The 27,500-nt window shown below is 47.7% G+C and overlaps 3 protein-coding genes across 3 annotated transcripts in view; 1 reads left to right on the top strand and 2 right to left on the bottom strand.

The window, feature by feature from the left end:
• Positions 1-843: 843 nt before the first annotated feature.
• alg5 (ALG5 dolichyl-phosphate beta-glucosyltransferase) lies at positions 844-6,807 on the bottom strand. Its single transcript, XM_056595547.1, has 10 exons — positions 6,474-6,807; positions 6,164-6,332; positions 5,546-5,592; positions 5,292-5,360; positions 4,821-4,913; positions 4,382-4,495; positions 3,843-3,902; positions 2,938-3,089; positions 2,346-2,431; positions 844-1,401 (listed from the first exon to the last, which is right to left on the bottom strand). Exons 1-10 carry the CDS (start codon positions 6,537-6,539, stop codon positions 1,286-1,288), a joined length of 972 nt encoding a protein of 323 aa, XP_056451522.1. The 5' UTR covers positions 6,540-6,807; the 3' UTR covers positions 844-1,285.
• Positions 6,808-7,040: 233 nt separating this feature from the next.
• Positions 7,041-11,376, top strand: exosc8 (exosome component 8). Its single transcript, XM_056595630.1, has 11 exons — positions 7,041-7,109; positions 7,585-7,621; positions 7,775-7,838; positions 7,936-8,009; positions 8,094-8,139; positions 8,537-8,642; positions 9,597-9,642; positions 9,740-9,836; positions 10,210-10,330; positions 10,713-10,819; positions 11,123-11,376. The coding sequence occupies exons 1-11, from the start codon at positions 7,093-7,095 to the stop codon at positions 11,239-11,241; spliced, it is 834 nt and encodes a 277-aa protein (XP_056451605.1). The 5' UTR covers positions 7,041-7,092; the 3' UTR covers positions 11,242-11,376.
• Positions 11,377-12,065: 689 nt separating this feature from the next.
• The window catches only part of supt20 (SPT20 homolog, SAGA complex component), a 16,388-nt gene continuing 953 nt past the window's right edge, over positions 12,066-27,500 (bottom strand). The window contains exons 3-23 of the mRNA XM_056595422.1: positions 27,375-27,500; positions 26,757-26,883; positions 25,901-26,004; positions 25,312-25,428; positions 25,126-25,179; positions 24,727-24,866; positions 24,015-24,171; positions 23,498-23,554; positions 23,128-23,202; positions 21,773-21,942; positions 20,993-21,025; positions 20,629-20,737; positions 19,992-20,097; positions 18,956-19,111; positions 17,101-17,428; positions 16,630-16,742; positions 16,242-16,297; positions 15,702-15,815; positions 15,168-15,252; positions 14,326-14,414; positions 12,066-12,531 (exon numbers count right to left, since the gene is read on the bottom strand). Of these exons, the coding sequence (XP_056451397.1) occupies positions 12,376-12,531; positions 14,326-14,414; positions 15,168-15,252; positions 15,702-15,815; positions 16,242-16,297; positions 16,630-16,742; positions 17,101-17,428; positions 18,956-19,111; positions 19,992-20,097; positions 20,629-20,737; positions 20,993-21,025; positions 21,773-21,942; positions 23,128-23,202; positions 23,498-23,554; positions 24,015-24,171; positions 24,727-24,866; positions 25,126-25,179; positions 25,312-25,428; positions 25,901-26,004; positions 26,757-26,883; positions 27,375-27,500 (2,472 nt within the window). The 3' untranslated portion in view covers positions 12,066-12,375. The remainder of the gene's footprint in view (positions 12,532-14,325; positions 14,415-15,167; positions 15,253-15,701; positions 15,816-16,241; positions 16,298-16,629; positions 16,743-17,100; positions 17,429-18,955; positions 19,112-19,991; positions 20,098-20,628; positions 20,738-20,992; positions 21,026-21,772; positions 21,943-23,127; positions 23,203-23,497; positions 23,555-24,014; positions 24,172-24,726; positions 24,867-25,125; positions 25,180-25,311; positions 25,429-25,900; positions 26,005-26,756; positions 26,884-27,374) is intronic.

The following is a 27,500-nucleotide window of genomic DNA, read 5'->3' as shown; positions in this document are numbered from 1 at the left end:
TTGTGAGCGCCGTGACTGGTCCAGTTAATGACGCAAGCCTGGCTGGCGACAGCCAGTCTAGAAGTTTGACATTTTCACAGTTTACAGCAACTGCCGTGGAACGTAACAATAATTCCAACATGAACTACAACAACTTCCAGCTATGCATTCCCGCCACGTGTTCACGCCCAGGTAGATCAGCTTTAAGCCAATCATTTGACTGAGGGATGTAACTGTTCCACACATAGGTAGCCCTGGTGAATGTATTTACATGCTTATACGGCGAGCGAGGGGAAATAAAGGGTAATATTTATTAACGTGAAAAGGTATGCACGCATTTCTCATCGTACTTCTTTGAAGTTTGCCTCGTTAACTCCGGATTGCGTAGAAATCATTAACAGGTTCTGCTCGAGGAAGATTCCCCGCCTCTGAGATGTCCGTCTCGTGCGGATGGCCAGACACAAACAGGATGGGGTTCGACGGCGCGCGCCGAGACATCCAGTCGTGCGCGTGCAAGCCTTTTTTTTTTTTTTCCCTCTCTCCTTTTTCCAAACGTCAACATAGAAACGAAATACATGCTATAACTACCGCAAAATCTCTGCGAAATATGTCAGCTATGCCTCTTTTCATCGTGGCAGCCACATCGTCCGTTTTCCTCCGAACAGGTTGCGCAACCACGGGCTGGTAGGGCTCTTCATGTTGCCCTAGGGGCCTAATGGGTTTCAGAAAGCAGGCAGAGAGCTGGGGTTAAAATACGATATTAACATCAGTCGATATGAAATTACCCCCCACTCCCTCTAGTTTATAGTCAATTCAACACAATGTATCAAATACAATTATTGGAAAGAAGAAAATAATACTATAAACGAAATAGGTTTCTTTATTTGGGTTCAAGTGCTTTTGTCCGAGCACTCACTGCCTCAGTATCCCCAGTAAACCTTTTCACTACAAAAGAGAATGTTCATCTCATATGCCAATTTTTTTTTTTAATTGAAAGACAATCAACAGATTCATTATTTACAGCAGCGGCCCCGTTTTACAAATTATTCAGGCAATAAAACATAACTGACCCAGTAAGACGGTCAGAGACATAGAGGCAACACCAGTGTGCACGTAACCGTGGCCACCGCAAGCCATCGCCATGGGAACGATCAGGCCAGAGTGGAACTCTAGATCGCGTCGTTCACGAGGACAACATCCAGAACACACGGAGGGGAACAAAAGCGTTGGCAAATCCCACCCAAATCGCGAGTTCTGATTGGCCTATCGAAGGCGGCCGCTGGATGCGAGGGGCTCGTCTGATTGGCTAGTCCGTCTTCCGGGGAGAGTCCAGCCTCCAGACTCCTGTGAGGTAACGCAGCCGGATGAACACCAGGTCGCGTCCCATCTGCAGCCAACTCCACACTGGTACCAGCTTGGAGCCTGGACACACACACACACACACACACACACACACACACACACACACACACACACACACACACACACACACACACACACACACACACACACACACACACACACACACACACACACACACACACACACACACACACACACACACATAAAAAGGGACCATTACATTGGTGATGAGTCAGCGACATTACCTGAGATTTCCCTTGTCTTTAATAAAAGGGATGGAACCAGTGTCCTTTGTGCATAGTGTTTTTTTTGGTATTTTTTTTCTCTGAAGCACTTTGAGATTCTTGAATATAAAGTGCATTATAAATACAATTTATTATTATTATTATTATTATAGAAAATCAATCTCCCACTATTCACCTTGTTAGCCAGGCTGTTCTTATTTTTCTGGACATCGAATCACTGTAGCTAGAGGTATTTGGCATCTAGCTACCAGCTAGCTATCTAGCTGGCATCTAAGGCATGCTCAAGCAGAAAATACCTTCTGTCTTCCCTCACATTTTCAGGAGAAATGGCTGTCAAAGCCGATGGCTACTACAGCACTGGGCTGTACACACACCACCACACAACACTTCATTATAAACCCAGAATCTCTACTAATGGTAATGAGTCACACCCCCTACCACCGCACACAAACCCCACATGAGATCCAGCCCCAGTCGTCGTCCCTGGTATGATAACGGGGAAATTAGACCCTTACACATTGCCCGGTATACATCCTTCAGTAGCCACCATTAGTTAGTTAGCCTCTTTAATGTCCCCACGGGGATAATTGTTTTCACAGAGTCAAGTTGGTTTCATACATTTAAAAAGGCAAAACAGACAAATTAACAGATAACAAATAAACCCACTTCCCACATATACAACAGATAACCGATAAACCCTCTTCCCACATATACCACAGGAAAACATCTTAAAACATATAGACAGTAAGCATCACGTACCTTCTATCTCGGTCCAGTTCACCGCCACCTCCCCGATGGGGATCTTAAAGCACTGAGCGATGTACAAGAGCTCCACGTCAAAAGCCCTGTGGCGGAACAACAACAACAACACCAACGATGGAGTCAGTTCAGCGTCAGCTAACCCTCCAATGAGCTGCTTCATGGTCGACACGTGAGGAGAGAGGAGGTGAAATGAGGTGAAATTAGGAGAGGTGTGAGGAGGGGAGTGGAGAGGAGGTGAGATGAGGAGGTGAAATGAGGAGGAGGTGAAAAGAGAGGAGGAGAGAGGAGGTGAAATGAGAGGAGGTGAATTGAGAGTGGAGATGAAATGAGGAGGTGAAATGAGAGGAGAGAGGAGGTGAAATGAGAAGAGCGGACGTGAAATGAGGAGAGTGGAGGTGAAATGAGAGAAGGAGAGAGGAGGTGAAATGAGAGAAGGAGAGAGGAGGTGAAAGGAGGAGAGTTGAGAGGTGAAATGCGGAGAGGAGGAGAGAGGAGAGTGGAGGGGAGAGCAGAGGAGAGGTCAGAGGAGGAGAGTGGCTGAGAGAAGGGGTGAGGAGATGGGAGCTGAGAGGAGGTGAGTGAAGCCTACCAGCGCTCCACGTGGAGCAGGGAGAAGGTTTTGAGGGCGGCCTCTCGCGTGAAGAGCTTGAAGCCACACTGCGTGTCTTTGATTCCTCGGACACAGAAGAACCAGACCAGGAAGTGGAAGCCGTACATCAGGAAGGTACGAAACATGGACCGCTGAGGAGAGAGTGGAAGGCATTAGTAGTAGATCTACGAGTGGAAGGCATTAGTTGTAGATCTACGAGTGGCAGGCATTAGTAGTAGATCTACGAGTGGAAGGCATTAGTAGTAGATCTACGAGTGGAAGGCATTAGTAGTAGATCTACGAGTGGAAGGCATTAGTAGTAGATCTACGAGTGGAAGGCATTAGTAGTAGATCTACGAGTGGCAGGCATTAGTAGTAGATCTACGAGTGGAAGGCATTAGTAGTAGATCTACGAGTGGAAGGCATTAGTAGTAGATCTACGAGTGGAAGGCATTGGTAGTAGATCTACGAGTGGCAGACATTAGTAGTAGATATTTACAAAAAAATTACAAAAACAGAGGTAAATACATATACACATGTATGTGTATTTTTGTACTGGTATTTTTAAGATCAGAATAGGGGGGGGCATGGCCCCGGTCTGTTTACTGATAAAACTTGATGGACTCGTTTCAGGTCAAGCGTCTGTAAACACAACCGGCCATAAAACCCACCTTGTGTAAAAAAAACTGTCTACATTGGCTGTGACAAATGTTGGCAAAAAGTGCTATCACCAGGTAAGATAATTTTATAGAGAATTCCAACGTTTGAGAGAAGAACACAGCAATGTTTGTTCAATAGTACGGGACTTAGCGTTTTGGCAGGCTCACACAGAGACTAGTGGGACATAGTAGGTGTGTGGGGGGGGGAAGGAGACAAGACGGTACGGCATCGGGTACAACCCTCACCTCAGCCACAGAGTCCTGCTCCAGATGGGCTCGAGAACCACAGGTGATGGCCATGTTGTCCTGAAAGGAAGCACAACCCGCTTAGCATAAAACCGGCATGACTAGCTAGGACCAGGAACCGTAAACACTCACAATCAACAAGACTCAAGGGAATATATCAACTTATGGTCTTACTTCATCGACAGAATGTTGGGAGAGTGGCCATGGCCTACTGCCTTTACTGCTTTCTCACTTATTTTTCATCTTTCATCCCAAATTTCCTTTTATTGTTTTTATTATTATTAGTGAAATCGTATTTATTTGTTTATTTTTCATATCGATTTAACAACTTTGTTGAGCTGCTCAAATAACAGAATTTCTCTTTGTCGGGGGCAAGACCTGTGGGTGGGTGAGTGGGGTGTTGAAACTTGTATGTTGTCTTAGTTGTGTATATGTGTAACTAACTAATTCGATGAATTATAAAATACAATTAAATAACGATCACAAAAAAACAAAAATCAAGGGAATAAAAACAATGAGGGATCAAACAATACACCCACTGGTTTGGGGCTGATGGCTTCGAGAGCCACCTCTAGTTTCTCATAGTCCGCAAACTTGGTGGCCCCGTCTGCGTCCGCCATGAGGATCAACCGGCCCCTGCAGCTCATGGCTCCCTGGAAGCGCAGTACAGACAAGGAAGTTAATTAAAAACATGGAAAATAAGGCAAAAGAAACATCGATGGCTTCAAGCGGTCCTCTAGCTCCACTGGTAGGGTTAGGGTTAGGATGACGGGTTTGATTCCCACTCGGGCAACCAAAGCATTTATGAATGTTTTTAAACCCCCATAAAATTGAAGTGTTATGGGGGTAAAAAAATGTAATATATATAAATTATGAATGTATATTTTTAGTTATATAAATATTCTTATTTTGCTAAGTAATAAATATAATTGTTTTTTGGATTGTAGCTTGTAAAAGGTTGTCGGTTGGAGTTCGTACCATTCGGACTGCTCCTCCTTTGCCCCTGTTTTTCACTAGGGTCAGAACACGCACTTTGTCCGCACCAAACTTGTTTGTGTACTGGAATGCAACCTGAAAACGGAAAAGACAGCTATGTTTCAAATAGAGCCATGTTTCAAATCCACTCTCTCGTTACATCACGTGAAGCTCTCGGATCAAAATACATCTACCAATAAAAGGTGCTGCAATGAAACTTTTCACATGACAATTCACATGAATTTGAAGACACTTTTAAATATCAAGTACAATACATACACCTTGGATATTCATAAACGACATCAGAATGAACTCATAACACATTGCTGTTCTGACAGCCATACTTAACATTTATGGCAAAAATATAGCACAACTTCTTACACTGCAGTAAGGAGGAGGCAACAGTGAAAGCCTGAAGAAAGATGTCCACCTTGGTGGACATTAAAGATTTACTATATTCTAAAGGGGTTCTACCTCTGAGGTCCTGTCGGAGCTGCCATCATCCACCACCAGGACCTCATAGGTGAAGGAAGGCTGTCGTTTCTGTAGAGGGAAAGCAAACAAGGAAGTGTTTTTGATTGCATGCTGCCCCCTGCTGGACATTAAGGGTAACGGAGGATGAAGAAGAAGAATAGACGGGGGCACATCACAGAAGTAAATAAAAGAGCAAGGCTAGAAAAGTACTGAGATGGTTATGTTAGGTTTAATTTCAGTTCATGATCACTGACCCGTCTTTTCTCCAGGTAATCCATGGCTTCTTCCAGCATCGATGGCACTGAAACGACACACACACACACACACACACACACACACACACACACACACACACACACACACACACACACACACACACACACACACACACACACAGAGAGAGAGACACAGAGTTCCTTTTGTTTACTACAGGTGTAAAATTACATATTGTCCCACAATTCAACAGCCTTAGGGCGGAAACACATCCAACTGTTTTTTCTTTTGTCAAGTCTTCTTTCTGGATTGGTAATTTCACCATCATCCAACAGAGATAAGGAAAGCCTAACCGAAGGTAAACATACACCTATTTGGAAATAAATATAGGAACTGAAATCAGTTATTGCTAATGCTGCTTTTATACGGTTTTTCACAGCTACATGTTAGTGCAATGTTAAGTAAAGGTCTTCTTTGTGACCTATAGTCTACACAGTAGAAGAAGTGGCTTTGACGGCTTTGTGTTTCATGGACATGGACTCCTGGCTAGACACCAGTTTAACTCTAAAACGTAGACCAAGCGAGTTAGATCGACCCGATACAAAACAAAATAAAGATTGAAGCGATGGTAACATGATGGTCATGAGAGGAGGACTCACTTCGGAGCTCCTCATTGTACGCCGGGACGATGACTGACAGCTCCTTGGAGGCCGGGTCGTGGATGCTGGGAAGGAGCTCTTTCCAACCCGGGGCCGTGGGGAAGCTTTTCTCCTTCTCGTGTCTGGTCAGATCCACGACGGTGGCCGTGACGTGGGCTAGCACCAACACCTTGAAAACGGAGGAATCATGTCATATTATGAATGGCTTAGGGTCATGCATACACTGGAAATGGCAATACTGGCAATGGCAATAATAAGACAAATGGTTCTACTAACAGATTGTGGAATGTGCATGCATTGTTGTACTTACTAATATGACCGCAATCGCTGCTAGTGCAACAAGGCATTGAAGTAAATCATAAAGAAAATCCATCATCCATGCCCCAGCAAGCCCTGACAGATGAGCAGGTAAAGTGACAGGGTAATGTTGGGTTCAACACTCAACGTTGTGATCCGGTTTGTCGATGGCAGGTCTTCGCTTCAGCGCAGGATTGGGGGAATGTTTGAAAGTAAAATTACATCATTATATCATCTTTCAGAAGAGCATGTTCAGGAAAAGGATCAACACCACTTCCAATCAAACCCGAACACAACTTGTAAGGCGGAAGCGTAGCACGTCTTCTGGACCACGTCATCAGTGAGTGGCCGACGGACTGCTATGAGTTTGCGTTTCAAGTTTACTGACATCTAGTGGTTGGGAATAGCGTTATTCGCTTCATTGTTGTTCACCTACGTTTTTTGGTGTTTATTTAAAATTTAAACAAGTTTATCGTTTTCTTCAGTCATTCATTGTTTTTCTTTATTTTCGAAAAGGGTTTATATTGAACAATTGCCCTACCTTCGCGCTCATTATTTACGTCTTTACTTTAATTGTCCTTGTGCGGCTACCGTACGTCCCTAGCCAAACCCACGTGGTTAATCAAAACATCATGGCGGCTGGGTTCAAGTAAGAATATTTAACACATGACAGCTATAAGATCTATCACATTGTAGATGATGTTAACTATGAGCGGAACTTATTATGAGGTTTACGGTCATCTTAAAGTGGAGTCTTTGCCGACTCCCGCGTTGTAGAGGTGTGATCAGTGCGTTATAACAGTTGTGACCACATTTCAGTGATCAATCCCTGGCAGTAACGTGTACCCCCCTGCTCCGACCCTGTTAGTTGTTTGTATGAACTTAAAATTATCCATCTTACTTACTTTCTTTTTTGTACAACAAAAGTGGATTTCAGTAATTGTGTTACTGAAGGATATCTCTTCAGGCCCTAATCAGTCAGCACTCGTTGAGATGTGTTTTGTATATCGGATTTTTATTCAGCCTTGATATTCTATTTATTGTATTTAATTTGCGGCTAGGGATTAATACTAAAACCGATGAATAATTATCTTGCATGTTATCTTTTCTCATATTCACTTCAGAACTGCTGAGCCTCTGGAATACCACCGAAGTTTTCTGGTTAGTGGCACCGAAATCCCTTGATAAACCTCAACGCTGTAATGCAATAAAGTGGTTAAAAAAATACAGCTAGCTGGGAGCTGTTGTGAAACAATGCAACAATTAACCGATTAAGCTTCTGGTATTTACAGACGCTTGTATGTTTTTATTCAGAAAGAAAACTGCCGGCCTGATGGAAGGGAACTGGTCGAATTCCGAACCACGACACTGAACATTGGTGAGAGAACTTATTAGTGTAAAAAACGTTCAACAACATGGGTCAATTACTGTTAACATGCTAACCTCTCTCTCTCTCTCTCTCTCTCCCCCCGTAGGATCCATTTCCACAGCAGAGGGCTCTGCCCTGGTTAAGATTGGAAACACCACAGTCATCTGTGGAATCAAAATGGTACATTTTGCTAATGCAACCACGTTTCAGTGCTTGTTAATAAATCTTGACAATTGACTGTTGTGTTTCTTTCATCGTCCACAGGAGCTTGCCAACCCGTCGGTCGAGGCCCCTAACAAAGGTTACATCGGTGAGTTATCACTACGATTCAGCGAGACCGTGTGATCCAAAGAAAAATGCACAGTGAATCCAGATACGTCTCAATGAAGCCTCCTTCACGGCTGGAACGATCCTGGAACATTTTGGCCTTTTTGGGAGTATACATCCTCCACGATCTATCCTGTGCCCAAGCAAAGCAAGATTAATATAATGCTAATACTTTACTTGTATACCACGTTTCTAAATCAATTTGTATACCGTACATTGCTTTAACATGGAAAATACAAATGACTTCGTAGATAGACGCAGGGCTACCTTGGGGGTGGAGGACCGAGGTGGAGGGAGAACGGCCGTCATGAGATTCCAGCTGTATTCATGGGACACTTTGTGAGATATTTAAAGTGTGTGTGTGTGTGTTTGTGTTGCAGTGCCCAACGTGGACCTTCCTCCGCTGTGTTCGTCTGGCTTCAGGCCCGGCGCTCCGGGGGAGCAGGCCCAGGCCGCCAGCCAGTTCATGGCTGACATCATTGAAAGGTGCCGGGTCCCACCCCTCCCTCACTTTCCACCTGAGCCGCTTCCCTCAGGCCCCTGTTATTAATACAGGCTCATTAGATCGTTAACATTCCCGGCTCTGAGGCCACGTTTATACGTAGCAGGGTATTTATAGAAACGAATATTTCCCCCCCCTCCGTTTTCAAAAATAACATTGTGCACACATCGATTTCAAATAAGTTGTCGTTTAGATCAAAACGCATAAATACACCGTCGAGCGCCATTATAACTATGCCAAACCTGTGCGCGGCAGTGTAGGGAGAAGGATAAAGCCATGCAAGCCAATCAGAATCCTCAGAATCAACAACAACGAATAACACGAGCGTCTTCCTGTAACAAACAAACTGTAAACAGAGGGCGCTCATATGACGTTAAGCATTTCCTGGCGCATAATGTGACGCTTCAGAACCTAAAACCCCGCTTCTCCCCGTTGACACGACAACACATAACCGGCGTTTTCAGAGATCTCCACTTTGGCCGGAGTTTTTAGAAATGATCGTATTCTGGGATAAAAACTGTTTTTGTGTAAATGAGAGGCCAGACCGTGTGGAAATATCTGCGGTTTCCCTTCGTGTAATCGGGGCCTGAGACTTTAAAGGTCCGATGACATGCCACCAGGTGTGAGTGTGAGTAGCCGTTATGACATCATTGAAAATCGGCCTCTTATGACATCACAAGTGGGCGTCGCCACCTGGATAGATGAGCAACGTTTGCCTCAGTCCACTGGGTAGGCTGGTAGACTGATCTATCCAGCACACATCTAGGTGGACACGCCTACATGCGATGTCAGAAGGGGCAGATTTTCAAAAGGGCTTGTAAGGCTAATCACACTCGCACCTGGTGGCATGTGATGGGACCTGACCTAACCTGAACTGCTTTATCCAGGCCAGTTATTAATACATATGCTCATTGCTCATTCAATCGTTTATATTCCAGCTCTGAGGTGGTGAAGACCGAGGACCTGTGCATAGAGCGTGGAAAGGTAAATAAGACCAATCACCTGTGCTGTGGCATTTGTCAGGATCCTGGCGGATGATGACGTTGTTCATGTACGTTGGCCCTTCTGGTGTCTCTTACAGCTGTGCTGGGTGCTGTACTGTGACCTTATGTGTCTCGACTACGACGGCAACCTGTTGGACACTTGCACAATCGCCCTGCTCGCCGCGCTCAAGAATGGTAACGCACACACCGTTAACTCGGCAAACTGTTCACTACGATTTAACTTTTCGGAAATATGTCCCCCGTGTTTCTTTAATTGTGTAGGTACACTTCACATTTTGTGAAACTGATTGAAATGCTTGTTGCATAATAAACAGGTGGTCTTTAATTGGGTTATACCCCCCTTTTTTTTATTACCTTTTTTAGTTTCTACCGGGTCTCAATCTATAATTTTATTTCAGTATTCTAATTTTCTCCTCACAGCAGCCACAATAAACAGGTGGTCTTTTATTGTGTTACACCTTACTACTTTTTTATTAATCTTTTGGTTTAGCCTTTACCGGGACTCAATCTATAATTGTATTTCTGTATTCTACTTTTCTCCTCGCAGCACGACTTCCAGAGGTCACAGTGAATGCAGAGACCAGTCTGCCGGAGGTGGATTTAACGAAGAGGAAGCCGCTGCAGATTCACCGGCACCCGGTAGCCTCCTCCTTCTGCGTGTTTGACAAGTAAGTACCACTCCTCTTTCACTCCTTCCTACATTTTTGATTCAGTCAATAAGCCTACTACATTCTTTGATGGTTTTAATATTGGGTATTATTACAATAAAACTAGATTTTAGCTTTTTTAGCAATTATAAGAACCTGGTAGATTTAGTTGTAGATGAAACCAAGTAGTAGAGGACTTGATTGTTCTATTGCTCTGCTAGATAGATTGAAGGACTTGAGTGTCCATGTTCCCTTGCTAGAAGAGATGGAAGAACAGGGATCATGTTATTGAAAGAAAAAGAGCAAGACATTTGAGATGCTTCACTATGTGGATTCATTCAAACAGTTTTCATAATTCATGTCAATGACCTCATTGATCACACTGCTCCGTTTTGTGCCGTAGCTCCATTCTGATCGTGGACCCCACGGGCGAGGAGGAGAGACTGTCCACAGCTCAACTCACCGTGGTCACGGACGAAGACGGGCGCCTCTGCTCGGTCCACAAACCAGGTCAGACATCCAACCTTTTACAGCTAACACCGGCCGGACGCTGTTTTGCGATGGCCTTTCTTACCGATTGTACAGCGAGCCAAGATGGAGGGTGGTTCTAAGAGTTAATTTGATTAGTTTACTGGTCTTCATCACTATTAAAAATCGGATTCTTAAAAATTGGTGAGCCAAAATTGAGCAGAAAATTTCCTGATTTAAAGGCGACGGACTAGAAAGCAATTTGGCTCTCGTGTCCCGCGCATTAGCGTAGCCCCCTCATGGCTACGCTAATGCTAACACCCTCATGTTTTGTGCCGATCTCAGGTGGGACGTCGCTCTCCGGGGAAAGGCTGCAGGAGTGCATCAGCCGAGCGCAGGTGCGCCACAGAGAGATCCGGAAGCTCATCGATAAGGTCGCCCAAAGCGTCACGTCGGGAAAATAAAGAATCACAAAGCAAGTCTTCTTTTTTTTTTTTTTGTATCTAAAACTTGTATTTTTCAACTGTCAATATATATTCATTTTTTTCTCCATAACAATAAAACTGCTGACAAAGACTGTTTAAAAAAATTATTCCTCAGTGTTCAGAAATATCTCTCTCGCTCACAGACACGCACAAACACACACTCTCTCTCTCTCACACACACGCACGTTCTCGTAAGAATACACTCTTGGCTCTGGAGCTAGTTTAAAAGGAAAGGCGTCAGGATGTGCTGTACAAAAAGCAGGGACACCGTGTTGCATGTTGGGATCCCAGTCCCTGCCAGAGCCCCGTGCCAGGCGCGCTCAGAGTAGACCTACAGAGGTAAAAGGGGACCCCCCCCCCTCGTCCCACCACCACCACCACTAGGATGAGAAAGACTGGTTACAAGTCGATCCCACAGGGGCCACTGCCAGAGGGGCTGAAGCACACGTCATCCCAGTGGCTGTTTCGGATTGGCTCAAAGCGGCGCCGTTTCAATTACATGAGCGGGACACGCGCGCCACACTTTGAACCAATCAAAAGGAGCGATGGCTCAACCGTGCGTTTTGGCAGCGGAGTCTCGGCGGCTTTTGTTTTTCTTTAGTGTTGGCGGGGCTGTGCTTCGGGGCGTTTCCTGCCCTGGGGGGGGGGGGGGGGGGGGGGGGGGGGGGGCAGCTGAGATGGGAGGGCGGGGGCCACACTGAGGAAGGACGGGATCCCCCTGAAAAAACGCACGCTTGACACCCCGGTCTGTCGAGCCACTTCTGTAAGGGAAGCTGAACCCCCCCCCCCCCCCGCCCCCCAAAGTGCCTCCGCTCGTGGTCATAACAAGAGCTAAATCCTTAGCGTCCTCCATGACCACGGGGGGGAAGGGTTCCTTAACACCGTGCGACGACCGTCTCTCCCAAACATAATCCTTTTTTTTTTTTCCAATAGCTACAAAATAAAAAAAAAGCAGAAATAAATTCATACAAATTTAGCAAAACGTATTTTTTTCTGCCCCGCCTTCCAGTCTCCACGGCGAGGCTGTTGGTCCGCGGTTTGGATCAGTCTGTCCTCATGATGTCAGGGCTGGGGTTGGGGATAGGGCGGGAGGGGGAGGGGATTGCATCATCATCACTTGGGCATGGCTTGCGGCGTGCTCCTCTTCCTCTTACTTCTTGGCAGGTTGGCGGTATGCGGCGGCGGCGGCGGCGCCGGCTCCTCCCTGCGGGCCGCCGCCGCCACCGCCGAAGCCGTTCGCTGCTGCATTTGGTGCCGCAAGAATTGCAACTGCCGAGGGGAAACGGGAGAGAAGACGCCATTAGACTGGGGGGGGGGGATCAAGTTACCCTGGCAACTCGATTTTTTTTTAATATATATTTTTTTGTTGCATGAACTCATTACACATAATGTAGCCATGACGAAGACATTAAGGAAACGTGAAATAATTCCACCAGGGGATTTAGACGGGATCATTTTCTGAGTTAAGCTAAAAACATGATGGAAATAAATAGGTCTAGTCTGCCCATAAATCTAGCGGTGCCGTGGCGGTCAAACTGGACTCGACCCTCTCTTCTATGTGATCTTTAAGCTTAGCATTAAGAAGTAGAACATCGATTCTCCTAACTCATGCTTAGTGCAAGGTGGCCATCTGTGTTTGTAAGCCAAATCCCAGCCACAGCGCAAGCAATGGCAGCCAGCAGCCTGTGTGTGTGTGTGTGCATAAGTGTGTGTTATTTAAGTGCGCAAAATTAATTGTGTAAAAAAAAAAAAGGGCATTTTACATATGCATGAGGACTCAATCAAACCCAGGCTTGAGTCCAAGCTCCGACATTCAAACCACCTGCACGCGGTCCGTAGCAGCCAACAGCCGTTGGCAACGGTTTGGTGCTCGGGCTGTTGGCTGCCTGACCTGTGACCTTTGCTACAAGCTCCACCAGGTTAGGTTAGAAAAAGCAGAGTTTTGGGGGGTGGTACAGAGATGGCCCACAGTCGAGGGATTAATTAGGTGCAGTGAGAAGGAGATGGCAGACGTGGTAGACGCTGAAGCCAGGAGAGAGACCGAACGATAGAGATGGAGACCGAGGGAAAGAGAGAGAACGAGTGAGAGAGAGGGAGGGAGACCAAGAGAGACCGAGAGAAAGAGAGAGGGAGGAGAGTAGGGTGTAGGGACTGGGAGTGGTGAGAGGCGGTGTTCTGGGGCAGTGATGCAGGACAGCTGAGGTCACCGCGGGAAGGGATCAAGCGGACGACTGCAGAGGGCCGCCATAACATCACCGTCCTGGAGACGCGACGGCAGACAAGGACTTTCCCAGAGCCCAGGAAGAGGTCGCTCATTCTCCTCTGTAAACCTCGGGGTCGGTACCCTTGTGGGCAGCAAGGTCAGCCGTGTTGAGGGGAAGCATTGCCACACCAAGCGCGGATTGGCACACACCATAACCAATTAGATGACGGGGGCGGCGGCGGCGTCCCGTGGATAAGACACGCCCAGAAAACATGACACTATGATGGCATAACGGATGATCGAGATCATCCGATTCCGTTACGTAATTTCCTGGTCAAAGCTTGTGAAAATAACAGACAGCCGAAACCACAATGAGGGCGTTCCCCAAGGGACAGAGTTGTGTTGAGATGTGTTGGTGGTCTCATTATGTTTGTATATATCTATCAAAAACGATCTCAACATTAAAGTATTTGCTCGCTTAATTGTTCACAGAGTCCCTACAGCCATGTCTTTGTGTGCGAGCAAGGGCGTGTGTCTTTGTGAGAGTGTGAGTATGAGCCTGTGAGTGAGTGAGTGTTTGTCTTTGTGTGTGCGAGCATAAGCCTTATAGTTAGAGCGTGTGTGTGTGTGTGTGAGAGAGTGAGAGTATGAGCCTGAGAGTGAGTGCGTGAGTGAGTGTTTGTCTTTGTGTGCGAGCATAAGCCTTATAGTCAGAGCGTGTGTGTGTGTGTTAGTGTGTGAGAGAGTATGAGCCTGAGAGTGAGTGAGTGAGTAAGAGTGTATGCGCGCCGTCTGCGTGTCTGCGTGTGTGTGCCCCCCGTCCCCCTACAGACAGACAGGTGTGTGCTCTGGAGGATTACTTGGATGTGAGGCTGGAGCTGCTGCTGAAGCCTGGGCGGAGCCAGCAGGGAACTAGACCTGTCACGCCCACAGCCCAGCTGGGACAGCACTGAGGGGGGAGGGGGGCGCACCCCCGCACGGAGGGGGGAGAGGGCGGGTGGGGAGAGAGAGCCAAGCAGTTGGAGGTGAGGTTGAAGCGGGATGGGGGGGGAGGGAGGATGGAGAGGAAGAGAGTCAGACACAGGATAAGACCGGAATGGTGGCATTCACCAGACATTGTTAAAATGGGAGGAAGGGGGGAAAGGTGAAGAGAGGAAGATGAAGGAGGAAGAAGATGAAGGAGGAGGAAGAAGGGGCAGCAGAGGAGGATATGCAAGATGGTGGATGGAGGTGGAGAGGGAGGTAAACAAAACAACACAACAGAACAATGTACAATGTTTCAGACATCGATTTCCGCCCTGTTCGAACTCGCTGCTCTCCGTTTATAGTCGCCTTTGTTCTCTTTGACCAATCTCTCCAAGGTTCAGAAGCAGTGGGGCTTCTCCCCCGCTTGAAACATCCTCTTTCAATGACCCCAACAAACTAAATGGTTTCCCGATGTACCGACTGGTCGGCCAATATAATAATCATAATAAAAATAATAAAAGTCATCGTAATATTCTTCAAGGAAGCTGATCTACTGGCCTTCCCACATTGGGCTGGTTCACACAATAACTCACTGGATTACTCGGATGACAAGAACATTGGGGATTACGAGTCATATCTGAAACATCACATATTTATGATTTGTCCGGATGGCAGGTTGCTGAAACTTTGCGTGGTTTGTGTTAGCTTGGTGCGTGTGTGTGCGCGTGTGTCCTACCTGCACCCTGTGGAGACATGAAGCCCCCTACTCCAAGGTTGAGAACGGCCGTTTGTTGGTTGGCCAAACTCTGCTCCTGTTCACCCTGCAGCACAGGTCAAAGGGCAAAGGTCAGGCCACGCCAAGGTGATCGAGGATTTCAGGGCAACAGCCACAAGGCTCAAACGGCATCGCACAGACACATCGAAGGGGGCTGAGGTCTGAGCACCCCCTAACTCCCCCAGCCTCAACAAGGGACACATTGTTTACATCGTATACCTTCGATCGATTTTTGATTGACCATAACTTTCATACAACCAGAGTCACATTATAACCAAAACCAGAAGAAAGAGAAAGAAGCTAAAAAAGGAAATGAAAACCTTTGATTTAAAGGTTGATTTATGATTGTATTCATCGTCACCCTTAGTACAGTAAAGTGCAGTGTTGTCCTATCGCACGTTTGATGATAAATCACCACCACTTGGTTAAAAGGCAGAGGCGTGTGTTCTCTGTGACATGAAGCTGTCCCCAGAGAGAGATAATTCAGTGTCTCACCAGCTCCCCCTGCTGCTGGGGACTGGAAGTGGCCGACTGGCTCTGCTGGGGAGAGAACTGGGACAGCAGCTGCTGCTGCTGCAGTGAGTTAAAGATCAGAGGACCCGTAGGAATCTAGACACACACACACACACACACACACACACACACACACACACACACACACACACACAATGGAGAGAGGGTGTGGGGGGGGGGGGGGGGGTAGATCAGACCCAGGTTTTAATGGGATCGAAGAGACGAGTGGAGATCCAAGGAGAATAAAGCGATTTAGATGAACGATCACGCATCACGTGGGTAACCTCAGCATGGTAACTGGAACAAACCCCAGGACATGTTTTACTGGAAGGGCGGGCGTGGGAACCGGGGCTGGGCCAGCATAATTCAATACCATCGTTTGATCCAATTTTTGCGTAATCATATCACGGTGAAAGAGAGATGCTGGTGTACCATGGCACCCCTTACTAGTGGTCTACTGGGGGGGGGTTCTAGGGGCCTCCAGCCAGAGACAGGGCGACCGGGAGAGAGACGATGACTCACCTGCAGCAGGTTGAGAGGTCCTAACCCAGTGTTGCTGTTCAGACCAAAGGGGCTCCCTATGGGACACACACACACACACACACACACACACACACACACACACACACACACACACACACACACACACACACACACACACACACACACACACACACACACACACACACACACACACACACACACACACACACACGTTAGCAATCCAACAGAGCAAAGCAGATTCCCAGAAACAAATGAATGAACAAAGTGAAGGAATCAATATGGCGAAAAATATCTTAAAAAAAATCTATTGAATATTAATTTCAGAACGGCTAAGGGCAAACATTAAACAGCGGCGAGCAGAACAGCCGACGTCGGTGATGCATGAGGGCTGGTCTGAGGGGCGTACCGGTCTGGGTGGACTGCATGGCGGGCATCAGGCCCCCCGCCGGCAGGAGCCCGCTCAGGTTAAGGCTGGGGCCCAGCATGGGGTTGGAGCCGGTCATTAGTGTCTGTGGACTGCTGCACACGCACACACACACACACACACCAGCGTCAACACACAAATCAACGTCAACACGCACTCACACACACACAAAAATCATCAACACACACACACACACACACACACATCAACGTCAACACGCACTCACACACAAAAAACACACACACACACACACACACATCAACACACACATCAACGCACACACATGACTCAGAGGAACACTGCTCACCGAACATGAGGACAGCTACACATCAACAACCGCAACAAGAAAAATAAACAGAAAAAAAAAAAGATTCAAAAAAGAAAGGGGAGAGAGAGAGAAACAGAAGAGAAAGAGAAACAGACAGCGTGCGTCACAGCGGCCCCCCCGCTCACCAGACGGAGCCCACCACGTTGATGAAGTTGAGGCCGGCCGGGCCCGCCATGACGGGGGGGGCGGTGGTCCCCGTGGCGATGGAGGGCAGGGGGATGGTCATGACGGGCAGCGACTGGCTCAGGGCCAGCTGCTGCTGCTGCTGCTGCTGCTGCTGCTGGGCGTAGGGGGCCAGCAGGGCGGCCGGGCCCTGGGTGGGCAGCAGGCCCTGGGGGTGGTCGGGGCCCGCCGGGGCCAGGGAGAGGGGGGAGCACAGCAGGGAGTCCAGCGGGTGGGGCGTGGAGCAGGGGGTGTTGGTGGGGGTGGAGGGCTTGGAGGGGGTGCCCGACCCTGCAGGTTATGGGGGGGGGGGGGACGAGAGAGGGGAGAAGGAGAATAAACGCATTGAGCAGTCCCTCCAGAAAAACACGATTATGCAATCGCATAATCCAACGCATAATCTGCCAAAGTCTGCATATTCATTCGGGGGGACGCACTTTCACCGCGTAAATTGCAGATTTCCGCGCAAAATATGCGGGGCTTGCATGATTTTCATAATACCCGCATTTTCGTTTAAAAAAAGTCACATATATCTTAGCAGAAAGTTGAAAAATGGTGCGTTTACTTCACACAAGAGCAGCCATTTCCCCCTGTTGCCAAGGGAACGTTATGAAGTGACGTAATCACGCGACGTGAACGTCATCGAAAAGCTGAATTTTTTCGCAAGTTCCCGCAGTTTTTCTGCATAAAATTGCATAAATACGCTGCATATTTCATCGCATTTTTTAAGAAAACGGGCCGCATAATCACAGAGTTTTGGCAGCAACAATCACAAATAACGCCGCATTTTTCCTGGAGGGAGATTGAGAGTAGATCAGACACATCTCTAGACCCATGGGGTTCGGCTGCTAATCAGCCGGGTTTAGAGAAAGGACGTAACCGGATCGACCGCAGGCCTGCGGTGTCCCAGGCCGCTCTGTTAGTGGGAGAGATTTCAGAGCCTAGACATTTGTTTCCTCCTTCCTCTCCTATCTCTGATTACTAGTGTGTACGGATTCCGTGCGGGCCGTCCATCTGTGCACAGACGAGGAACAGAACTGTGGAACTTCAAACAGCGCGCTGCCTTCATTAAATCCTTACTTTGTTTCCAAAAGGCTCTCCCAGCGGGGAAGCTGCCCGCAGGACCTCCTGAACTCCTGAACCACCTACGGAGGTGGAGAGGCGCACCGGGTCAGATGGGACCCGCCCCGGTACGTTCCGCCCCGGGGCTTCACGGGGGCCGGGCCCTGGCCCTGGCTACGGTGAGTGACGTCGGCCTGGTTCTGCTTGGTTTTGTTTGACAGATGCGTTCGGTTGCGATAAAAACACAGAACTACGCCGGTGCTAATTGCAAGCGGTCAAACAGTTGGATTTCGTTAGCGTTTCGCTGGCTTTAGATTCATGTCGACGTGTTAAAAGGAAACACAAAATAAAAAAACACAAGAGTGGCTGAGGAACTCTGGAATGCTTTTTATTATCCCTCGACGACAGAGCCCATGTGTGGAGTCGTGACCGCGCTTAACTAACAGCAATCGATCAAATAGAAACCAAAAGACACACACACACACATAATGGACACTGATGAACACACACACACACACACACACATCAGACACTGATGAACACGCACACACACACACGCCAGACTTTAACACGCACACGCCAGACTTTAACACACACCCACGCCAGACTTTAACACACTCTCTCACACACACACACACACACACACACACACACACACACACACACACACACACACACACACACACACACACACACACACACACACACACACACACACACACACACACACACACACACACACACACGGCTGCTCACTCTGGGTGGAGGCCATGGGGGAGAGGGCGGCGGGGGACAGCAGGCCCATCTGACCCAGCTCCAGGGAGTGCTTCCTGGTGAGAGACTGGTTCTTGACCGGAGGCGGCGTGGGGCACTTGAGGAGGCCGCTCGTGGCCTGGGGGCTGTAGAGGTTACCTGAGGAGACACGCAGCGACAGAAGGACCTCCAGTGAGCCAAGTACATCCAGAACAGGATCACTTTGTATTAACGAAACAGTACTAAAATTCTAAACCATAATCATCGCTGATCACGGTCATCTTCGATCAATTCCCCGGTCTGGCCAGGCTGAGGCCAACAAGCTCTGTTTCCAAATAAAAGCCTGCAAATGACACACAATCCCGGCAATCGTAGAATAATTGGAGACGCAGCCGTAGTGTCTGCCTCCCGTTTTCTGAAATGCCGTTTGTTGCGAGCACTGGGCTGAAAGTCTGATAAAAGCGTCTGAAAGGGTAATAAAACGTATCTGGTCTGTGCGACCGTAGCTAACTGGACCCGATGCTTGGACATGGATTTGGTCAAATCAAATAAAGAGATCCATTAACAGGAACATAAACAAAACTTGGCCACTAGGTTATAAACAGGCAATTCATGGTCAGACCCAAGACCGTTTATTGCACTAGTCAGGTGATCATACCTGGGCCAGGTGAGGGTCGTACTTGGGCCAGGTGAGGGTTATACCTGGGCCAGGTGATCATACCTGGGCCAGGTGATCATACCTGGGCCAGGTGATCATACCTGGGCCAGGTGAGGGTTGTACCTGGGCCAGGTGAGGGTAATACCTGGGCCAGGTTAAGGGTTAAACCTGCAAGGTTAGGGTCATGGCCTGGCCAGGTGTTTGTACCTGGGCCAGGTGTTTGTACCTGGGCCAGGTGTTTGTACCTGGGCCAGGTGTTTGTACCTGGGCCAGGTGTTTGTACCTGGGCCAGGTGTTTGTACCTGGGCCAGGTGTTTGTACCTGGGCCAGGTGTTTGTACCTGGGCCAGGTGATCGGACCATGGCCAGGTGAGGGCCGTACCTGAGGTGCTGCTGCTGGTTCCTGACGGTAGTTTGATTGGAGGGGGCCGATGCTTCACCCCTTTACCCAGGACCGACGTCTGGACCATGGCAGACAGGCCGTCTCCCTGCAGGAGCAATAACAGTTTGTTACTCATTCCCACAGCTGGAGTCAGACAGAGCTGAATCAATCTCAGGGCCCGTCGGCTATCGTCTGGCGACAGAGTTTTTGGGTCTGCCGGAGTAGCCAGCGGATATCCATGACGTCGTTGTTTACAGTCTGATTCTTTAAGTCGATTAGCAACTTGAGACGCGTTAATAAAGTCGGAGTCAAGAGACGACGTCTACGACTGGAAAGTATCCCGAGTAGCGAGTTTAAATTAAGTTAACAGTTTCAAACTTGCAACTCCAGTCACTTTTTCCAAAGGCACTATCCGATTTGGAAGGTAATAATTTTGACACCGGCTGAAGGTTTCTCCTCACAGGACCCAAACATTGATACTTTCTTCGGTTCAGTCAAAGTGTTGCCCTATCTCTATCCACAGTACAGGCAGCACTGTGGTGAGAGAGCTATAGAAGAGTCTAGCATTGGCATCGCCCTGGCCAGAAACCAGTGATGGCTCAGTCCTTAGGAGCCATGTGGGTGGGTCCAGACTCACCTCTGTGTCCTTGCTGGGAGAGGGAGGGGCCAAGCTGACCGAGCTATGGGACATCTTCACCGCACACTTGACATCTTTCTCGTACACTCCTTTGTACTGCGTGAGGAAGCTGTGGAGACACACACACACACACACAGACACACACACACACACACACACACACACACACACACACACACACACACACACACACACACACACACACACACACACACACACACACACACACACACACACACACACACACACACACACACACACACACACACACACACACACACAATAATGCCGCGTCGATAGTCCTTCATTGTGTACTTTTTTTTATCATGAAAACCAGAGTCTATTTTTTTGTAAAGTAACTCACCGGTCTGCATCAATCTTTGAGCCTATGAGGAAACTGAAAGCCAGAAAAGGAACAAGTTAGAGGCCATAAATAAAACTTGCACAATAGGTACACAAATTCAGTGCATTAAAACATACACCATCCATTTATATGCACTGTAAACCAAGGGCGGCCACAAAGTCGATAAATAGATGAGTAGTTCAACTGAGATGTAATCAAATAATATTTTGATGAACCATTAACCGTATATTTATTCAGCAATCAAGTACAAATAATAAACAAAATAAAATGTTCTGCTTAATACTGCGGTTCAATTCAGTTTGTCTTGGCTGCTCGCCAGATAAAGCGAGTCCATTTAAGACATCCCTTAAGACTCTGGTAACTTCAGATGCCATTTTCTGAAATGCTTGATCAATCGAAAAGATTCCGAGTCAGATTAAAGCGACTGTCATCAGTTGCAGCCCTAAACACTCCACAACCCAATCTGACGTGCTAGTCAAAGAGACGCACATTCTCACTGACACGCAAACACGCGTACGGAATCACACAGTGCAGGAGACGCAAACACATGCACCGTCCCCAGGCCAACGTCCCCAGGCCGACGTCCCCAGGCCGACGTCCCCAGGCCGACGTCCCCAGGCCGACGTCCCCCCAGGCCGACGTCCCCAGGCCGACGTCCCCAGGCCGACGTCCCCAGGCCGACGTCCCCAGGCCGACGTCCCCAGGCCAACGTCTGTGGGGAAGGCAGCACGCCCCCCCCCCCCCCCCCCCCCCCCCCCCCGCGGGCCGACTGGTTCTTACGGTGGGTGGATGAGCTTAAGGTCCGAGGAGTCGTCCTCGGTCTTTGGTTCTTTGGCACAGTAGATCTTGCCGTAGACCAGCGGGTCTCCCATCGACTGGAAGATGGAGACCGTGGTCCTCTGGGCCTGGCCCCCCACCTCACATTCAAACGTGTAGTCGTCCATCACCTCCTGCGATAGCAACGGGTCACAAAGTAGGGCTGGGCGATTCATCGGATTTCGATTTTTAGCGTCAAACGATCACAGAATGAGCAAAATCGAGTTAGCTGGCTACATAGCCGTACGTTATTTTAGATTTGAGCATTTTCTTTTGGACCATTTTGTGTATTTTTTTAAAGGCGAAATTTCTAAGTTCTCAGTTAAAAAGTGTTTTTGATAGAGACATGCTGCAATAAATACCTATATCATGTTTTCAAACTCAAAAAAATAATTGTTTTTTTCCCATAATCGAGCAGCCCTATCACAAAGGTTATATCACCAACCTTAACTGTTACAAGTTATACCAACAACCTAATGTTTTACATAACCTAACCTGTTACATAACCCAACTTGTTACAGGTTATACCACCATTAAAGGTTAGACCACTAAGCTAACGTGTTTCATAACCTAACTTGCAACAGGTGAGACCACTGCGGCCAAGTCTTTCACAACACTGATTACAGCAAAGTGGAAACACATTAGATTCAACACACGTTTTAAGACTTTAACTTCCTGTTTGGTAGAGCAATCTGCTGGAAATATATATATATTCTTTTTTTCACAAAAAGAAAATGTGCGAAACAACAGCTGGTTACCATCCTCTCTCCTGAGAATCCTCTGTACTTATTTCATCTAGTTGCCTAGCGTGAATTCCAAAGTGAAGGAGTGGTATGAATGTTTTGACAGTTTTAAAGAGAGAGGGCAGACAATGGCATAAGAGAGCCCGATTTTGAAACAACACAAAGTAAGGCCTTCCTTATTGTTCTTAAACTTGTTTGCATGACCCGGGAATGACCCGGGAGCTGTCTACAATCCAAATTGGTTCATACAGACGCCAGCGTGTTCAGCACAAAATGCATATTCTCATTGCGAATGACTAACCCTAACCCTAACCCCAGTAATAACCGATGGATCCCGGCTCCCGGCTCACTCCCGACCAATTAAAATGGTGCATTGGCATAGCCACACCTTTAATATATACAAATCCCTCCACCTTTAACCTTAAGGTTGATGTGTGATGTTGAACGTGATTCCCTATGTATTTATTTTATCATAATAAATTCAGTTATTTGTGGCCGGCCTCACAGTGAACTGGTGAGGTCGGATCCCACTGGGTCTGTGAGCCAGTGACGGCCGTGTCTGCTGCGTGGACCTACCTCGGCGGGCCAGATGACCACAGGCTGGGGGTCCTCCAGCTGCAGGGACCTCTCTACCACAGCGTACTTCTCCACCTTCAGAGGGAAGACGCCAAGCCGCCGGCCATCAGTGAGGAGTAACACAACGTACCGTGATGGAAGCAGGGGCTTGGTGGAGCCGCTCAACACTCTATGTTCTACCTCAGGTTACACATTCTGGGTCCGCGTGGATGTGGATTTTTGTCAGGTGTTGGCTCTCCGCATGCAAACAGTATCGAGTGACCTCGCCCAGCACGAGCCAAGACATAAACAGAAATTGCAACCGGGAGAGACTGATTTCAGGGTGATCTTTGTGTTGCGTTGTGCGTCGTGTGTGGTGTGTCTTACGTACATCTATTTCCCTGGGTACAGTCAGCTGGCAGCTGTTCTGTTTCCACATGTCCACACACTTGAAATGAAAATCACATGGAGGGGGTAGAGCAAGAGAGAGAGAGCAAGATCAACAAACAAAGATCAATAGGTGGATACCCGCACGCACACACATTTGATTAATATACAAATATAATTTGAAGAAAGAAAGTTATAAAACGATCAAATCCAGGCATTACTGCATGCATGTGTGCGTGTACAAGTTTGTGTGTGTGCGTTCGTCCGTCCGTGTGAGCCTGTGTGTTTGTGCGAGTGTGTGTGTTTTCTGTGTTTGTGTTCACGTTTTTCTGCGTGGGTGTATGTGTGTGAACGCGTATTAGTTAGTGTACATGCGTATGGGATTCTTGGCGTGTGTGAGTGTTTGTATCGGCGTGTGTGAGTGTTTGTATCCGCGCGTGTGTTTGTATCCGCGCCTGTGTGCGTGCGTGGATTCTGGGGTGTGTGTATCCGTGTGCGTGTCTGTGTGTGTGTGTTCTCACGTTTCCAGTCTTGGAGATCTTGAGGTCGATGGCGGGGGCCGGGCGCCTCTCCTTCCGCCGCTGCAGGTAGTCATAGAGACGCAGCTGGGGTGGGGTCGGCAGGTGAGACAGTTCCTGCTGTCTGTTGAGCGACGCGCGCGAGTGCCTCTTGAAACACCTGCACACACACACACACAAACGCGCGTGCACAACACACACACACACACAGAAGATTAAATAGAGGAAAATAGAAAAAACGTAATGGTTCGTTTTTGCAAATGTCTTGCATGTGCAGAAGTCTGCCACCATAACGAGGGTACTTTGAAAACACAACACATCCCAGACGGGTCACGTTAAAACACATGTCCAGAAATACACAACAGAAGCTAAGTTACATTAAAACGAGTAGCAGGTTCTCGATGGTCAGGAGTGAATCAGGCTTAGATAAACAGATTTAAACTGCAGTGTGCCGCTTCGATCAATGTCACATTCGTCCGTTGGTGTGTAAAAAAAAAAAAAGGCATAACAACAGGCCTCCATATGCCTTCAACATAACGCAAAGATTTTCAATTAATTTGTTTTTAATTTTAAAATGTGAAAGACAGTGTTGATGGAAACTTAAACCTCGGCCTACTTTCCCAGTAGAGGAGGCTCTACTGGGACAGGACGACCCCAGAACCCTAGGAGGGGGGGGGGGTTCTCTGGCCTTAACAGGGCCGCGTGTCTCTGGTACCGTTTCATGGAGCGCGTGTTCATCTTCTGCTTGTTGTACAGCAGCCGGTTGGCGGTGCAGGTGACGGAGATGGACGGGTCCAGGCACAGGGGCTCCGCCGTGGCCAGGAGCAGCTGGCTCTCCAGCTGGAGCTTATCGTCCTGCACCGTGCACACACACACACACACACACACACAAGCAACACACTCAGAGCGTAAAGAGGACATAGTGGGATACAACCATTGCACTTCAGATCATACAGAGGATGCCTCTAGATTGTAATACCATGGATGTTTTAAAGCATTACCTAGGCAGAAAGTCATTCATTTGTTTCACTACGTTAGAAGAGTCTGAAGATCACCATTACGTTATGCGGCAACTACTTCGTCTTTTCTATTCGATATATCTACTCATGTTTACCTGTGTCCATTTGTGGTGGTCACTGGTCATGGCATGGACATCACAGATCAGAGTCTAGACGGGTCAAAGCACAGATAACACAAACATATTCATATTTCAGGCACCACTTCTGGTACTACATCCCGGTCTGGACACACTTCTGTGCCTTATAGAGTCCCACGCTGTGCGTGCACCACTCGGTCTTACCTGCATAGTGGGTCTGAGCAGGATGTGTCTGCTCTGGTAGGAGGGCATCTTGGCACTGCCAGACTGTCGGTAGTCCCTCACCTCGACGATCACGCAGCCACAGTGGAAGATGTTCACCTGTGACACAGTACCTCCAGCCGTGAGCAACGCACATTCAGTTCGACAGAAAGTAAACGGAGAACCTCATGCACACTTCTGATCTCACGATTCATTAATGCCATTAAACACATTGTGCACTTAAATATCCTATATTGAATTCATAAAGAAATACAGTGGCCACTACTGTTGAATTGTCTAAAGAGAGAAGGCCCAAAAACGAAACAATAACAACAGGGACAAACAGTGTGCGAATGATGCAATACACAACACAACGCACCCCAAAACATTTGTTTTTTAAATACATTGCCATTACTGAGCAGGTAGGGGATTGAGCATCTCGCTCAGGGATGCATACGGGGGGGGATGGCATTGGGGGCTGAAATCCAAACAGAGTGAGCCCAACGACCAGCCGATCCTAGGCAACACTAAATCGGACGGAGACTGTGGGTGCATCAGAGTCCTTTACGACGCCCCCAGAAGTGGGTGCTACCTGGGACTTCTCCAGCAGGTCGACCAGGATGGGGGGCAGCTCCTCGGAGTCCAGGTACTCCAGCAGCTCCGCCTCTTCATACGGCAGCCGGATCGTCTCGGAGTCTGCAAACGTCACCCACTTGTTTAGACAAGCAGTCGGAACGGACACCACCTAACTCCACCCACGTGCGTGAGTGACACGATGGAGAAACGAGATTCTTTACTTATGTCAGAAATTCTTCCTCGATTGGTGTCATGTCATCGTTTATTTTCTTGATTCATATAAGATGTGAACCTTCGGTGTGAGATAGTATGAAGACACACACGTGTGACATTGTTTGGCAGGACAGATTTCCTCCTGTAGAAGTGGCGGGTGGAGAGGGAAGTGCTACCTAGGCTCGATAACGTCGGACGTCACGTAGTCACAGACAGCTCCCTGGAAACACACAGCTGCTGTTTACCCTCGTCAGCGCTTTGCTTCAGACGCCTGGAATTTGCATAGCGAGTCGAGCGCTGCTCTAATTTCAACGTCGAAAGGTTGCCCACCCCACAATCTTCTCAGCTATTACTTTCAACAAATGCCTCCAAAGTGGATGAGCCGCATAACTGTTGCATCTCGCGTTCCTGATCAGTGGAAATACACAAGACTATTGGTGCGCATTCCAATAGTTGCTGTGAAAAGATTCCCCTCAATCTCACGTTTCTAAATCTGGAACACTCGTCGCCTGAAAGTGCACGAGAGACACCGGCAATGTTGACCATAATCCGGTTTGTGTTGCACAATAATCTCTCCGCCTGCAAGGTTTAGTCTAGATTTTAGTTCTGATAACCGTTCTTTGACCTGAACATAGATCCGGTGCACACATCAGGCCTACCAGATCCATTCTTGCCGCGGAGCATGAGGGAGTAGCCTTCATTGCCCGGATACAGGTTGACCACCAGGCAGGGTACCGACTCCTGGGACACCAACTTCTCCAGTAGATTCACATTTCTTCTCAAATTCTGAAAGACGAGGCAAAGTACACCATAAATCAAATCTATGGGGTAATTACATTATTTAACACTAGAATCTGCTCGCACAATAAGTCGTCATGTACATCTGGGTGGAGTTGAGGAGACCAGTTCACACCTGTACACCACAAGCATGCACTCACGTCATAACACACACACACACACACACACACACACACACACACACACACACACACACACACACACACACACACACACACAGTTAATTGTTCATTCAAGCAATATAGAGGTGAGAAATTGGTATTGAGTCCAGTCAAATTCTTCACTAGATTCAAAAACCTGGAGTCCTGATTGTTGAAACCTTGAGCAAGCTGAACATTTTGTATGCAAGACAATTTCATACAAAAAGGTCAGCACTTTCTGCATTTCATTTAACATAATGTTAGCATCTTAAAGCAATCAGGATTAGAAGAAAAAGTGACTTGATCTCCATAACCAACCCATACATAGAAGCATCCTACCTTTAACTCAGGCTCTTTTTCACACTCCTCCAGGTACAGCTCATAGAGTTTCTGATACAAACTTTTTCTGCCACCAGATACAATTCTTCTTTTGGCAGGTCGTTGTCGAGCACTTTCAACAATGTA

This window comes from Gadus chalcogrammus, chromosome 7 (assembly GCF_026213295.1).
Source record: "Gadus chalcogrammus isolate NIFS_2021 chromosome 7, NIFS_Gcha_1.0, whole genome shotgun sequence".
Lineage (NCBI taxonomy): Eukaryota > Metazoa > Chordata > Actinopteri > Gadiformes > Gadidae > Gadus > Gadus chalcogrammus.
The sequence above is the reverse complement of the archived record's forward strand: the minus strand, read 5'-3'. Positions and strand labels throughout refer to the sequence as shown.